Source organism: Lissotriton helveticus, chromosome 6, assembly GCF_964261635.1.
Source record: "Lissotriton helveticus chromosome 6, aLisHel1.1, whole genome shotgun sequence".
NCBI lineage: Eukaryota > Metazoa > Chordata > Amphibia > Caudata > Salamandridae > Lissotriton > Lissotriton helveticus.
The window spans coordinates 886,650,818-886,667,824 of NC_136067.1; the positions used below are offsets into that span (position 1 = coordinate 886,650,818).

At 44.4% G+C, this 17,007-nt stretch overlaps 1 protein-coding gene across 1 annotated transcript in view; it reads right to left on the bottom strand.

Annotated features, from left to right (window-relative positions):
* LOC144763161 (G-protein coupled receptor family C group 6 member A-like) overlaps window positions 1-16,025 on the bottom strand; it is a 297,057-nt gene extending 281,032 nt beyond the window's left edge. The window contains exon 1 of the mRNA XM_078648489.1: window positions 15,857-16,025. Coding sequence (XP_078504615.1) covers window positions 15,857-15,918 — 62 coding nt within the window. The 5' untranslated portion in view covers window positions 15,919-16,025. The remainder of the gene's footprint in view (window positions 1-15,856) is intronic.
* Between the last annotated feature and the right edge of the window lie 982 nt (window positions 16,026-17,007).

The window sequence follows — 17,007 nt, forward strand, 5'->3', positions numbered from 1 at the left end:
GTGACAAAGTGAGCAAGGGACTCACGTCTGAGCATACCCTGCCACACTTATGGCGGCCAAAACGGTACAAAAGGGGGTGGTGATGGACGGAGCATCTGAACCAATCAAACACTCACACCCAGTCAAAAGATCTGGGTTTGATCCATCACCATTCTTTAGCCCACTCTGCCACCCCAGTTCAGACATGGCTATATGCAAATCAGTCTGACCCTGTGCCTCATGGGAACAGTCCAGCCCGAAACTGCCATGCCATGCCTTCCCTGGACCGGAAACAAGCTTACAAGGACAGGTTTCTGGCATTCCAGCCGTCTTCAGCCTGGCTTGCTAGAATCCAGTGGCAAAGTGAGCAAGGGACTCACGTCTGAGCATACCCTGCCACACTTATGGCGGCCAAAGCGGTACAAAAGGGGGTGGTGATGGACAGAGCATCTGAACCAATCAAACACTCACACCCAGTCAAAAGATCTGGGTTTGATCCATCACCGTTCTTTAGCCCACTCTGCCACCCCAGTTCAGACATGGCTATATGCAAATCAGTCTGACCCTGTGCCTCATGGGAACAGTCCAGCCCGAACTGCCAAGCCATGCCTTCCCTGGACCGGAAACAAGCTTCCGAGGACTGGTTTCTGGCATTCCAGCCGTCTTCAGCCCGGCTTGCTTGAATCCAGTGGCAAAGTGAGCAAGGGACTCACGTCTGAGCATACCCTGCCACACTTATGGCGGCCAAAGCGGTACCAAAAGGGGGTGGTGATGGACGGAGCATCTGAACCAATCAAACACTCACACCCAGTCAAAAGATCTGGGTTTGATCCATCACCGTTCTTTAGCCCACTCTGCCACCCCAATTCATATGCATGTGCATATAGTCAGTGTCTAACCCAGGGTGGTGTGGAGTGGTGTGGAGTGCAAAAAAAGGATGGATTTAGGCACAGATCCTTGTAATGGGGTGAATGTATGACATTGTTCTACATTCTGTCCATCAACTGTTTTTTTTGCAATTTTCACCCCGAGTGGGCTGGGCATGCTCAGACGTGAGTCCCAGGCTCTCCACACCACTGGAGTCAAGCTATCCAGGCTGATGAAGGCTGATAGCCAGAAACCGGTCCTTGGATGCTTGATTCCGGTCTGGGAAAGACATGGCTTGGTAGTTCGGACTGGACTGTTCCCATGAGGCACAGGGTCAGAGCTGATTTGCATATAGCCAGTGTCTAACCCAGGGTGGTGTGGAGTGCAAAAAAACGATGGATTTAGGCCCAGATCCTTGTACTGTGGTGAATGTATGACATTGTTCTACATTTTGTCCATCAACTGTGTTTTTTGCAACTGCTGATTTTCTAGCACGCACACATTCTCAAATACACAACAAAGGGTCTTTTTTTAATTATAAAGAACTATCACACCATTACCCTACCTAAAATCTTAAATCATTGAGGCATAGTTGCAAATATGTACAAAGAAATGTAGTGAGAAATTAAACACGGCAATATTCAGCTGGTAATGTGTGTCAAAAACATATTATATGCAGTTTATTGTAAGTTACAAAAACAGGTCTTGATATGTGGTAACATGCAGAGACTTTCAAAGCCAAGTTGTAATGAGTGTAACATTCAGAGAGATTCCTGTTTTAATGTAATGAGCTATGGCTGTGCAAAAAACAATACTTCCATAAATGGATCCTTGCTGCTAATGACTGTTTAATGCAGGAAAACGAAGAGAGGAAGGCCTAAAAGTTAGTTCTCGTCTTCAGTGTTGATACGGCCGGTGTAATTCTGCTGCTAAACGTGGCTCTCGAAGCTGGAAGTGTTACATCACTCCTCAAATGTCACAACGTGTGACTGTTAAAGAGCTTCTTAATTGTCTAATAACCGGTAACTAATATCATAACTACAGTGTAATAAACAAATTAGAGGCAGAGTTCAGTGAATGATGGTCCAATAGCATGAAGCATGTGGAAACAATGACTAAAAAGAGTTGAGGCTGGAAACTTGTCATACATTTTCACCCTAAAATTGCGCAACCTTGCTTCAGACCTCCAGCTTCAGATATATTAAATCTGTCAATGCATGGTCATGAGAGAGCACAAGTTTGAAAAAATGTATAAGTACGCCATATTTACAAGCACGTAGTTAGTTTAAACATGTTTTGCACACGAGTGTTTTATATTCAATAGCGAAATGTATAGAATGTTAAGTAGAGTAACCATAATTATAACGGTGTGAGATTAAATGTAGAAATGTTGGAGTATATGTGAAAACCTCATGGTTCTCTCATGTTAAAAGAGTCATGTCCGAATTAAATGTAACTTTGGATTCCAGTATTTTGTGTAGGCCTTAGGGCAATTCACAGCAAACCTGAACGTGCTGCTAAAATAATGTGAGATAAAGTTGACATGGTTCTTTCAAAATGTACTATTGAACTTAGGGTTAAAAGTATATGCTTTATAGATGTGTTATTTTAGAAACGTATGCTAGTTAAGAATGTTTGCTGTTTAAATCAAGTTAACGTTTTAAGAGTGCAGGAACCTGCTGCATGTAAATCAAGTAGGCCAGAACAGATAATGTCATGTAGTTTAAATCGTCATGTGCTCGTTAGAGGAGAGGTCGTGAGGTGTCCAGTATGGAGCTCTGAGAGTGTTTTATGGCCTAAGATATGGTGAAGTCTGGAATTTGAGGCCCACTGCAGGACGAGCTGTATGCAGGTGCGAGGGTCCTAATCAGCTCGAATGAAAGGGACTTTGTTCAGTGGCGCCTTGCGCAGGCCTGTAGGAGTTTCCAGGAATTTCAGGGGGTATCAGCGCACGGAAGAAGGAGCCTGGGAACCAAGGTCAACTATAACGAGGGTCTTCAAGAGTACCATCATGGAGTTTTACCGCGCAAAGATGTACCACGTGAGGGGCGTCCCAAGGGGCGTTTCTATTGGAAATGTGATTTGGTATTAGGGAAAGTGACCCGGGAGGAGGGCAGAGCAGATGATTTTGGGAGCCTAAGGAAGCGGATGGGTAGGCAGATAGGCTGATCAGGAGAGACCCATTATCAGAGAAGAGACAAAGAGAAGTGCGTGATCTTCTTAGGAAATCACCACGGCTGACACCTAGAGGGTAAAGATCTTGTTAAGTAGGGATGTCATTTAGTGTAGTGTAGGGACAGACTAACCTTAATTTTTCTTTTCTGTAATGACTTTGAGGTTGCAACTTGTATCCATTTTAGCAACCCTGATGGTTTTCGAGCTTGTACTTATTATTCTGTTCTTCAGACTCAGACTATTCAAAAAGTTCATGTTCATAGTGATACCGATTTATCTTCTTAATCTCATTTTGAGAAGTTTGTATCTTCAGTTATCTTTGACTTTATATTAAATCTTTAAAACTTAATTTTGGTCAGTGGTCATTTAGAGTGGTGTAAGTTCTTAAATTGATTGTTTACTGCGAGATTACCTTTTACTCAAGACAGGTACCAACGATTCAGTCGACAGGAAATGGGATTTGGTAAGATAATTAGTAACCAGTAATCCCGCGTTAGCAGTTGGTAGCAGAGTGAGGATGGTTATCTTCTTGAGGAAGGTAATCTAGAGAGGTTAGTTTACCCCAAGGCCCGAGACGTCGAGAGACGAGCAGCGGAAGAATCGTGTGCCGAAAGGTGCAGACGGTGCGAGAAAAGCAGCAGTATCGGAGAGTGAGTATAAAAAGGGTCATGCGTGAACAGATTGCGGTGTTTTGTGTTGTATTTGTATTGTAATGTCTTGCGGAGTTGAATGCCTGTAGTGTGAAAGAGAGAAGGTTGTGAGCGCGCGCAACCTGGTAAACTGGTAACCTGGTAAACGGGTGAACTGGTGAAATCTTAAGTTCAGGCCAGAGCTTAAGTGGTTTTGGGTGTATCGAACATCCAGGGTAGTTGTCGACCATAGTACGGAGGTCACGAGGTACCATTGACCGCCGTGGATCCAAGATAGGGGGAGTGTAAGAGTGAGTGTATGAGTAACGGACGCTGGTCGAAAGTTACTGCGTGTGAGTAACCTATCGGAGAAGGCGATTGTCTGGAAGTAAACGGAAAGACATTTCGCCAAGTTAGGGTGACAACTACAGAAAGACTGTGGGCGTACAGTCAAAGAAAGGTGATCGCTTGGACGGAAGTAATCATTTTTCAGAGTATGAATGGGATGCGTGCATGACCGAGGAGACGAGCTGAGAAAGGAGGGGAACTGCTGCGAAGGGGGACGGGTGACGTCGGCTAGAGCCGCGCTCTGATTGAGCGGTTGGTGTGACGTTAGCTAGAGCCGCGCTCTGGTTGGGCGGCTAGAGTGACGTCGGAGGAAAGCCGCGTACGGATAGGCCAGTTAGTGAGAACGGCGCTAAGATTGGTGGAATATCATCAGGAAGTAAACAAACGCGGAGAAAAGAGAAATCATGAAGTGTTTTAAGTGTTTGAAAGGGATTTTTAAACGTAAACGAAGTGAACATTATTACGGGGAAGAGGCTCCCCCAGAGGGTACGCCAGCTCATTATATGGCAACGAATGTGGGGCTGCATACGATATTGTGGATTGGGGCTTGGAATAAGCTTACGGAAGGAAATGAGGAAATGCAGTTCCCGAAGTATGGAACGTTTAAGTTAGAGGTGTTACATCGGCTAAAAGCAACCATGTCCTCATCGAAACCCTCACCTAGACCAACACAGTTTGAGGCTCTTAATGCATGGATTAAGGCTGCACACGACCGAAATTTGAACAGGCGTCAACAAAGGCTGACGCGATCGGTAAGGGCAGTGCGAGATTCCAAATGGGATGAGGAGGAAAAGCGTTGGAGGGTACAGACTATTGAGGTGGAGAAGATGTATCCGATGAGGGAGGTGTCAGGAGGAGGAAACCTCATGGAAGAAGACGAGGAAAGCGAGTCGGAGGACAATCTGATAAACAGATTGTTAATGGATAGACCACCTCCGAGAGTGGGATTGATAGAAGATAGAGGGCTCGCAAGGGAAGATGGGAATGAGATAGAGGGATATACACCACTCCCTATATCGGAATGGACACCTAACAAAGGCGGAGAAACACCTCCAAACAACACTGTACAGAGTGTAGTGGGAAGGTTTGTGGTGCAGAAAACGCCAACCACAGAAAGGGTTGAGTCTGTGGGATTGCCAGACGCTCTTCAAGTGCCTGTTACCATAGGACCCATAGTTTCGATCTATAATTCTGAGAGAGATAGAGGGGAACAACAAAGGCAATTGGATAGGGAAAGGATTGAGATGGAAAGGAGGAATAATGTGACGAATGCATGGAAACAATTACCAGGTTCGGTAACGTGGAACACCCCATTAGACACAACTGTCGGTCCCAATTCAGAACAGGGAGGTCCGAGAGGACCAATGGATCTAAGGGGACCGCGGCCAAGATCTTTTTCAGAGTTAAGAGCTGATTTGAGGGAATGGGACGGGTCCATAGTATCTCCGAGTAACAGGACAAGAACGGAACCAGAGTGGGAAAGCAGGGGAAACGGGACAGTATCTCATTGTGGGGCCAGCGAGAGTAGTCAGAGCCGGGAAGGCCAAAGTCAAGAGAATAGAGGGGATGCATGTCCTACAAATCAGAGAGAACAGCCGGAACAAAATACTAAGATTGTAGAATGTGAGGAAATGTCCCGTCTCTGGGGGAACGGAGGAGATGAGGCGGTACGGGCTTTTCAGAATAGGTTTAGGTGCCTTCATCATACACTTGGGGAAGACGTTCAACATTGGAGAAAGGAGAACAGCGATAGGTCCCGCCACGCCTCGAATAATCAGGAATCACAGGGAAGTAGGGAAGAAAGAGGGAGTAATAGAACCTCTTACCCTCTATCCCGTGAAACTAGCCAGGATGGAGAGAGAGAGGCTGGGAGGCATGAAGGAGTGTTTCACCACCCACCCCGAGAAGATGGAAAGGCATGGGACTTAGAGAGATGGGAACAGGGGAGGACTCCCTATAATTCGCCAATACCTAAACGTAGATCTCGGAGCTGGGATGGGAGAGATGCGGATGGAGGAGCTAAATTGAGTGTCTTGAAAGCTGAAATAAAGGCAAAAAGGCTTGATGTTACCAGTTTAAAATCAGATGTTGATGAGATAATAGATGGAACATTGCCTTTGGAAAGGATAGAATTGTATGAACAGGATGAGTTATTGTTCATGGCAAAGGATATTACTAGGAAAGCTAGAGCGTTTCATGAAAAACTGACTGATTTGGCAGACAAGTATGCCGTGGATTTGTCTAGGACAAGGGCATTGCAGAGCAACCACAGATTACAGTACGCAGACCAAGATCTAGATGAGAAGAGAACTACTGGATTAAAAACACACATAAGAGAGTTGGTAACAGGGATAAGAGTGTGGAGAGAACTGGATAAATGGGAAGAAAGGTGGTCGAAAAAGGGCACAGTTAGGCGAAGTACAAATGTGATGACCCCTGAGGGAAGGGTAATGCAGATGGAGGCATTCCCTTTGCGAGAAATATCAAATGGAAATTATGTACATGTGCCCTGGAGTAGAGGAGACTTAGCCGCATTTACCAACTCATTTCCGAAGTTGCGGGACAATCCAGTCGAATGGTATAAGCAGGTAGAGAGGTTCGTTAAAATCTCGAAAGTACTGTGGATAGATTTGAACACGTTGTTTGACATCGTGGTCCCATCTGATCTATGGACCCCTTGTAAGACTAGTGTCGAATGGCCAAATGCTGAACCATTGAGGGATGCTCGAACAAATGGACCATCTGAGATTGTCATGCGAAAGTATGAAAGGGTAATAGCATGGCTGAAAGATAAGGTACCACCACAGGATATAGATTGGGTAAAAATAGACCGAACAAGGCAGGAACCCAAGGAGACAGTTCACGAGTTTTATGAAAGATTGTTGAAAACATTCAAGCAATACAGTGGACTAGATGTAATGGATCCCAAAGACATAGGGCAGTTCGTGTCAAAGTTTGTCTTGGGGTTGAGACCTGATATTTGTTTGATGATACAGCAACATTTAATCTGTTGGCAGAACAAACCACTAGATGAGATTTTACGATATGCGAGGTACTGCAGTGACGAGATAGATTCTAAAGCCAAGAATCTAAAGGAGAAATTGATGGTGGTGCAAATGCAGTCCGCTGGGAAGGGTGGCCAGCAGAAGCAGGGGATGGGACGAAAACCAAATGGTCAGAACAAAGATAATGAAGAAGGGCAGAGACCTAGGATAGACTTTGCCACTTTAAAGAAAACGACAAAGTGTCATCTGTGTCATCAGGTGGGGCATTGGCGACGCGAGTGTCCCTTTAACCCTGAAAACGGAGAGCTAGAAGTAGAAGAGCAGGTCCAAGAAGACCCAGTGCAAAAAGTGACAGTCCCAAGCAGTAAGGTGGCCAAAGGGGGGACTTCGGCTCCACGGGCCCAATTCCCACAGCCACCGAAGATAGCAGCTAGAGGAAAGGTCTTTAAACAAATGCCTCTGTTTATCGAGGAAGAAAAATGTTATTACATTGATCCATTGACAGGACAACGGGTGAGCAGTGAAGAAGACTGTACCCTCGGGGCAGTTCTAGATGTGGATCAGAGAGGGCCATTTGTTGAGGCAGAAGTGGCAGGGTGTCCCACTACGTTCTTAGTGGACACTGGGGCTACTCGTTCGACTCTGAGATCAGCGGTAGTTCCAGACTTGCCAATGTCAGGGGAAACAATTCAAGTGGTAGGAGTCGCAAATAAAAGAATGACTAGTCCCTTGACAGAACCAGTGTCTGTGAAAATTGGAAACCACATGAACGAACATCAGTTTGTGGTTTGTGACTCGAGTCCGGTATGTCTGTTAGGTAGGGATTTGTTATGCAAATTGAATTGCACCATATACTGCACCCCACAAGGAGTGGAGGTACAGACTACCGACGATGATGCTACCTTTAAGGTGGCCAATTCAAAATTCTGTGTAGAACTATATCCTACTCTGACTGTAGAAGATCTTCCACAAGACTTAAGAGATGCAGTGGCGTCAGAGGTGTGGGATTTCACAGGAGAAGATATAGGATTGATTAAAGGGGTAGAACCGGTAAAAATTCTGGTAAAACCAAATGTTGAGTTTCCAAGAACGCCTCAATACAAATTGTCCCAGGAAACGATTGCGGGAATAAAGCCTGTGATCGAGTCAATGATACAGCAGGGAATACTGAAGGAAATCGTGGGCAGTCCTTGTAACTCCCCGATTATGGGTTTGCAGAAACCTAGCGGGAAGTTTAGGATAGTTCAGGATTTACGAAAAATTAACAACATAGTCGTTTCATGTTTTCCCGTGGTACCGAATCCATCAGTAATATTGTTTCAAATACCATGTCAAGCAGAATGGTTCACAGTGATAGATCTTTGTCAGGCTTTCTTTTCAATCCCATTGAATGAAGAGAGCAGGTACCTTTTTGCGTTTAAAATGGAAGATCGCGTTTTAACATGGTGTCGAATCCCACAAGGATTCACAGACAGTCCATCCATCTTTAATCAGTTGTTGAAAAAGAATCTTGAGAATCTAGTACTGCCACAGAACTCGGTTCTGGTACAGTACATAGATGACCTACTTGTTGCGTCAGAAACAGAGGAAGCTTGTAAAGTAGATTCAATTGCCTTACTGAATCATTTAGCTGAAAATGGACATAAGGTATCTCCGAGCAAGTTACAGTATTGTCTGACAGAAGTACAGTATCTAGGGCACAGGTTAGAAAAAGGGAAACGTAAGGTGTCCCCAGAGAGGATTGAGGCGATAATGAAAATGAATGCGCCTACAACACAGAGAGAAGTTAGAATGTTCTTAGGAATGGTGGGTTACTGCCGACAGTGGATAGTTAACTTTTCACTGAAAGCAAAGCCCTTACAGAAACTGACGCACAAGGAGGTGAGTGATCCGGTACCATGGGATGAAGAATGTCTGGTGGCGTTTTTACAGCTGAGAGACGATTTATGTCGTGCTCCGGCTCTGGGAATGCCAGATTACGAAAAGTCATTTTCACTCTATTGCTGTGAGAGAGAGGGATGTGCTTTGTCAGTCTTGGCACAGACCCACGGTAATGCCCGTAGACCAGTTGCATATTTTTCGGCTACATTAGATCCAGTAGCCGCAGCGTTGCCCGGATGTCTCAAATCCGTTGCCGCAACGGGTGTCAGCATTGAAAGGAGCGAAAGTATTGTAATGGGACATCCAGTGGTGGTGTATGTACCGCATTCAGTTGAATTGTTAATGACCAGGACGAAGACGCAGCATCTGACCAATAGCAGGCTCACGCGTTATGAGCAAGTTATACTTGCCGCAGAAAACGTGACTCTCAGGAGATGCTCTGTCTTGAATCCTGCTACTTTGATGCCATTACCTTCGGTAATAGAAGGCGAAGGATGTGAAGACCACGATTGCCTTGATGTGACTGAACTATGCACGAAACCCAGACCAGATATAGTGGATGAGCCATTGTCTGACCCCGATGAAATTTACTTTGTTGATGGCTCATGTTTAAGAGACGATACTGGTCGGTTGAGAGCAGCTTATGCTGTTTGTACCATTACTGGAGTTGTGGAAGCCGCTTGCCTGGAAGGAGTACATTCCGCACAGGTAGCAGAGATTATTGCCCTAACTCGTGCCTGCATAGCAGGAAATGGAAAGAGAGTCACCATCTACACGGACAGCCAATATGGTTTCGGTGTGGTTCATGATTTCGGGCAGTTGTGGTCTCAGAGGGGTTACATGACCTCCTCTGGTTCGCCCATTCGAAATGGAGAATTTGTGCGATTGCTGATAGAAGCATTACAAGGTCCTGTTGACATTGCAGTAGTGAAGTGTGTAGCTCATACTAAGAATACAGATTTTGTGTCACAAGGTAATAGATATGCTGATGAAGTCGCACGCTATTGTGCGGAACAAAGTTATTCTTTCTCAAAGGTGGAAATAGAAGGTGCAGAAGAAAAGACTGAATTAAGTATGATGTTAGAAACTGTAGACACTTGGGAGGATTTAAGGATAATGCAGGAGAACGCACCTGAAACAGAGAAAAAGGCATGGGAAATAGCAGGCTGTGTGCGAAGTGAAATGGATTTTTGGGTTTCAGCAGATGGGAGAGCTGTGTTACCTGAAGAATTAGCTAATCCCATGGCGAGAGAAATACATGGTCCAGTACATCTAGGAAGGGATGCTATGATGAGAGTTTTTAGGCAGACTTGGTATTGCCCGAAATTCAGAATAGCAGCAGAATCAGTATGTAAGCGATGTGTTACCTGCCAACAACTGAACGTAGGCAAACGAACACCAGTCACACTGAGTCACATTGGGAGGTCGGGGGGGCCTTTCAATAGAATGCAACTAGATTTCATTGAAATGCCAAGAGTCAATCGCCTTCGGTATGTGTTGGTGATTGTATGCGTATTTTCCAGATGGGTTGAAGCGTACCCTACACGTAGGTGCGATACACTCACAGTGGCTAAATTGTTGCTCAGGGAGTTGATACCGCGCTTCGGGGTGCCTGCCTCTTTGGAATCGGACAGAGGAAAACATTTTAACAGCGAAATAGTGAAGATGTTGTGCTCCACACTGAATATCGATCAAAAGCTGCATTGTAGTTATCGACCAGAAGCTTCAGGAATTGTGGAACAAGTGAATGGCACTTTGAAGAATAGATTGGCTAAAGTAGTGGCATCCACATCCTTGAGTTGGCCAGATGCTCTTCCATTGGTGCTCATGAGCATGCGCAGCACACCTGATAGGAGGACAGGTCTCTCTCCCCACGAGATCCTGATGGGGAGGGCCATGAGACTTCCTACAGTTCCAACTACTGCTCTATTGAATATTACAGATGATCTGATCTTGGATTATTGTAAAGGACTGTCTGACGCCATCCATTCTGTGTCCCTTCAGGTGCATGCGGCTGAAGTTCCAGCAGCGAGGAACCTGTGTCATGACCTGAACCCAGGGGACTGGGTCTTGGTTAAAAAGCACGTCCGGAAGAACTGCCTAGATGTTCGCTGGCGTGGGCCCTTTCAGGTAATCCTGATCACAAACACCGCGGTGAAGTGCGGGGGGCTGCCAAATTGGATCCATGCATCCCATACTAGAAGAGTTCCAGCACCTCTAGAAGGAACAGCTCCCATCCCAGACGAAAGCCCGGAAGTGGAAGAAGAGTCGCAAGAAGGGATTGAGGCAGCTGAGGAGGTGTCGGAAGAAGTTGGGAACGCATCGGATTCAGAAGAAGAGCGAAGGCAGGACGGCAGTGAGACAGAAGACGTAACTGAAGGAGAGAGCAGAAGTGAATACGACTCAGACTCAGATCCGTATCGGAGCGATCAAGAACCAAGTGGGAGGACAAGGAATAGGAGAATAAGGCTTGGAGCTGCCACTTGGCCAACAAGGAGAAGAAGGCTAAGTTTGAGGTCGGCCCAGGAAGAAACGCTTACTCCTATATCCGAAGACTCAGATCCAGAAGAAGATATCCAGGATCAAGCCGAGGAGGGTCTTAGAAGATCAAGTAGGGTGCGAGTGCCTAGCAGAAGATACTCTACTCCCGACTGGACCTACCTTGTTGCAGATGTCTGGGAGACACAGAACAGGGAGGATCAGGGAAGTGGAACTGATCAGAACTGACCCGATCATCACAGTGCAAATAAAGTTTCTACTGCCAGGAGCGGAGACCGAAAGGTTGCTGACACTCAACATCGTTCATCCTGCTCTCCTGAGTGGAATAAGAAAGTTGATTTTAGAAACAGTTGAGTTTCCAGTTTGCTGTTCACGATATCCAATATTGGAGGGAACTCTTCTTCGTTTGGAAATGCTTGAGCGAGTAGTAGAAATGTTAGGAGCACTTATTGTTGTGGACTAATATCATATTGCGAATGGCTTTAAGGGGGTGCAGATCTGGAAAGGTGAAGAAAGTGATCTTGATTAGAACGAACCCCTTTGTAATTGTGGATATAGAACTGATAGTACCAGGATTGGAAATTGAAAAAACGCTAACTCTCAATTTCGTCCGTCCACTTGTCTTGAGCGAAATAAGGAGAATAATCCTAGAAAAGGTTGACTTTCCATGTTGTGGTACGAACTGTCCAGAACCTGAGGGAATGATACTTCGGATGGACGTTTATGAAGAAGTAGTGTCACTCCTTGAGTCATACATAACTTCAGACGAAAATAAGACTTTTGAAAAGAAATTGTAAATTGTTGCAAGATAACCTAGCGCCGAGTGGAAGAAGAAAAAAAAATGGTAGGGGTTTCCTTTTAGCGGATGGAGAAGGGCTAGGGTTGTCTATATTACTGGACTTTGAATTGTTTTGCGGAAATAAATTGTCAAGCTTCCAAGTGTTCCAAGAAAGACATTGCAAGAGAGAAAGACTTTGTTTGAAAAGAAGAGGAAGTGAATGCTGGAAGATAGTCGAAAACTACACTGTTTGAGAACATGGAGGCTGGCAACCCGAACCGCAGGGCAAAATGTATAGCTGTTACATTTTTAGGAGTAGTGGTTTCTCTTATAATTTTAGTGGTAACTGTTTCATTCCTAGCGGGACACGAAGGGGATGGAACCACAGTTAAGGAGGATAAGGGAGTGTCAACACCGAGAACTACCATTATTAAGGAGAAGGGAAACATCAATGAGAAAGACAAAGCGTTGTTAGATGCAGAAGTAAAAAGGTTACACATGGATGAGTCACAGGGGAATTACAAGTCAAATGCTTATGCTAAGTTGCTTTATGAATATGTTGATGCCATGGAGGTAAAGGATTGCTATGTCTGTATGCAATTACCAATTTCGGTGGAGGAGGGTATCAAATACCATCATCTCCCGTTGACATATGGGATAACGTGCAGTTTATTGTTAAGTATGTTTTATGGACGAGACGGATTTGAGTATTACTTCTCGAATTTCGACTCGACATTGCCAGAGGTTCCGAATTTCAAGCATTTGAACAAATGGGACTACTACAAAAGCGAAGACAGGTTACACAAATGGTTTATTCCATGGAGAACGTTAGATACTTCACATGCTCGAATCAACAATCTGACTTGTCAAATATCAGAAGTTGAGAAAAAGTTTATAGCTCAGGTAGATACTAGATACAGGAGGCAGAAGATATTGAAGGCATCAGGACAAGGGGAAACAGATTGGACCAAGGAGGAAAGGGCACAACAACGAAAAGGTAGTATTGGTCCAATTGCTTTGGATAAGGAGAAACGGGGGAAACTGTGCATTCACAGGAGTTACTCCTATTATGAAAACGTTTATGTAGGACAAGTAAATTGTGAACATGCCTTTCAATTGGAGTACTACTCTAAGAACTTCATGAAAGGGATGCAAGCAATACCAAATGTATATTTTGTATGTGGAAGATATGCCTATGTGAAGTTACCAGATAATTGGTACGGATCATGCTATCTGGCTGTTGTCTTCCCTAAAATATATCATGTTGAGAATTTAGACACGCCTAAGAAAGAAATATCAACTAGATGGAAGCGAGGGCTGGGTGCAGCAGAAGTAGTTGGAGATGTAATAGGTGCTGCATTCCCTTTCTTAGGATTGATAATGAATGACATTAAGATCAGGAGGTTAGCTACAGTCGTAGATAGACTGTCTGCCAGTACTGCAAGATCCTTGATGCTGATAGAGGGGGAGATGCAATCGATTAGGGCAATGGTTCTTCAGAACCGACTTGCTTTAGATGTTCTGTTAGCAAAAGAGGGAGGAGTCTGTAGGGCCTTGAAGGTACAGGAATGCTGTACTTACATTCCAGACAATTCAAAGCCTCTAGAGAAGTATATACAAAACATCACTGCCATACACTACGAAATTGAGGACCTGGCAAAGGTAAATGTGTGGGAAAAAGTAGGTCATGGAATGGGTAAAGTTGGAAGTTGGTTTGCCAACTTAGGAAAGGGTATCGTTTGGTACATATTGAAGCCCATCATCATAGTAATGATTTGTGTAATCACTTTGTGGGGATTGGTGCGTTTGTATCAATGGTATAGAGCAAATAGGTTACAGAGAGCTATGAAGAAACAGGAAGAAGAGTTGACAGCGATGCAGGACACTCAATATAAGAGTCTGAAAGCATTAGAGAGTATGAAAAGAAGTGGTACTGCCCTGTCTTCACTTTAAAGGTTCTACATTTTAGTGTCATGGTAATGATGACCCCTAAAGGTCATCAAAGGGGGGACTGAGAGAGCACAAGTTTGAAAAAATGTATAAGTACGCCATATTTACAAGCACGTAGTTAGTTTAAACATGTTTTGCACACGAGTGTTTTATATTCAATAGCGAAATGTATAGAATGTTAAGTAGAGTAACCATAATTATAACGGTGTGAGATTAAATGTAGAAATGTTGGAGTATATGTGAAAACCTCATGGTTCTCTCATGTTAAAAGAGTCATGTCCGAATTAAATGTAACTTTGGATTCCAGTATTTTGTGTAGGCCTTAGGGCAATTCACAGCAAACCTGAACGTGCTGCTAAAATAATGTGAGATAAAGTTGACATGGTTCTTTCAAAATGTACTATTGAACTTAGGGTTAAAAGTATATGCTTTATAGATGTGTTATTTTAGAAACGTATGCTAGTTAAGAATGTTTGCTGTTTAAATCAAGTTAACGTTTTAAGAGTGCAGGAACCTGCTGCATGTAAATCAAGTAGGCCAGAACAGATAATGTCATGTAGTTTAAATCGTCATGTGCTCGTTAGAGGAGAGGTCGTGAGGTGTCCAGTATGGAGCTCTGAGAGTGTTTTATGGCCTAAGATATGGTGAAGTCTGGAATTTGAGGCCCACTGCAGGACGAGCTGTATGCAGGTGCGAGGGTCCTAATCAGCTCGAATGAAAGGGACTTTGTTCAGTGGCGCCTTGCGCAGGCCTGTAGGAGTTTCCAGGAATTTCAGGGGGTATCAGCGCACGGAAGAAGGAGCCTGGGAACCAAGGTCAACTATAACGAGGGTCTTCAAGAGTACCATCATGGAGTTTTACCGCGCAAAGATGTACCACGTGAGGGGCGTCCCAAGGGGCGTTTCTATTGGAAATGTGATTTGGTATTAGGGAAAGTGACCCGGGAGGAGGGCAGAGCAGATGATTTTGGGAGCCTAAGGAAGCGGATGGGTAGGCAGATAGGCTGATCAGGAGAGACCCATTATCAGAGAAGAGACAAAGAGAAGTGCGTGATCTTCTTAGGAAATCACCACGGCTGACACCTAGAGGGTAAAGATCTTGTTAAGTAGGGATGTCATTTAGTGTAGTGTAGGGACAGACTAACCTTAATTTTTCTTTTCTGTAATGACTTTGAGGTTGCAACTTGTATCCATTTTAGCAACCCTGATGGTTTTCGAGCTTGTACTTATTATTCTGTTCTTCAGACTCAGACTATTCAAAAAGTTCATGTTCATAGTGATACCGATTTATCTTCTTAATCTCATTTTGAGAAGTTTGTATCTTCAGTTATCTTTGACTTTATATTAAATCTTTAAAACTTAATTTTGGTCAGTGGTCATTTAGAGTGGTGTAAGTTCTTAAATTGATTGTTTACTGCGAGATTGCCTTTTACTCAAGACAGGTACCAACGATTCAGTCGACAGGAAATGGGATTTGGTAAGATAATTAGTAACCAGTAATCCCGCGTTAGCAGTCACATAATTCAGATATCAGACAGCGTACATTTCAAGGATTAATTTGTAAAGTCATAGGATTGTGCATACGTTGCTAATGCGGGCGTCCCGCTGCATCAACCATTTTAATTTTAGGAGACCGCAAAATGTAGACTGTAAAACCTCGCAAGGAACATTTATTTTAATGTTAATTAAACATTTTCTAAGTGCGTTTTGCATTTGCAAATAGAAAAAAAAAACATTGAGGCTTACCGTCTGCAGTCGAATCTAGTTGGTCGTTTTCCTTTCAGAACATACGAAACCGAGGCATGCATTGGAAAAAGACCTCCGATAATGACGTCCCCCGGCAAGCTAGCAATCACTCCATCGCGGTTGGAGCATGCCAACCCAGCAATGGATGCCACACGGCACAACAGAAAGCATAGGAGCAGTCCAGCGCACATTTTGGATCAAGTAAATGCCGGCAGGCATCACAAATGCCCCGTGATCTTTGACTAGAAGAACCGCTTCTGCCACTTACGAGAGGCATTGAACTTTGCATGTTAGAGGCGTGTGCCAATCTAAGCTGAATTACGGAGGGAATGCATTACGTAACATGAGATAATTAGGATAATTAATGTATTCACTATTACATACCAAACATTCCAGCTTGATAAATCATCCAAATGTGGAAATTAATTCGATAGAAAAATAATCGCAAGGTTACATGGCTCTAATAGCTAGAAATAAAAACAGGAAATGGAACTTGTTTGCCAAATCTAGTGTTTCGGGTTACACGTAACCTGGCAATGGTACGAAGCTGTGAGAAAGAGCAGCGATACTCTGTATTACCGGAGGGATACGGATCTAGTAATCCTTCAGGAAGAACAGCGCTCTCTCTCGGAATATATTCATGCAAGGTTGAGAGTGAGTTCACAGAAGTCCTTTCATGCAGTTTGATGCTCTCGTTGAAAAGAGTTTCAAGAGAGGGCAAAAATTACCAGGCATGGAGAGGTTATTTACTCATTCCATTTTGTCACGAACAAATATTATGAAAAAGCGGTTTTACTTAGATGCAAGCAGGGCTTTAAGTTTTTTTTAAAGGGGGGCTCGAAACGGGTCTCTATCGTGAACTGTTTTGTGCCCTGGCAGAGGTGGTCAGTTTTTTCCCGGACTGCAGTGACAGCAGGCACATCGATGTGCGGATGCTCGGCATGACGTCATTCCAGTGAGCGTTGTAGGGGAAGGGAAATCCTTTAACTCCGCCCATGCTGGTTTCGGAACCGCTCCGTCACCAGCCATGGACGTGCTGTGCTGATGACAGAGCGGTTCTGTCACGGCCCGCTCGGCGCACCTGCGCGGCGCGGGTTCCGCGCCTGCGCTGGTCGTTCTGATGAGCGGGCGGGGCCGTGGCGGAACCGCTC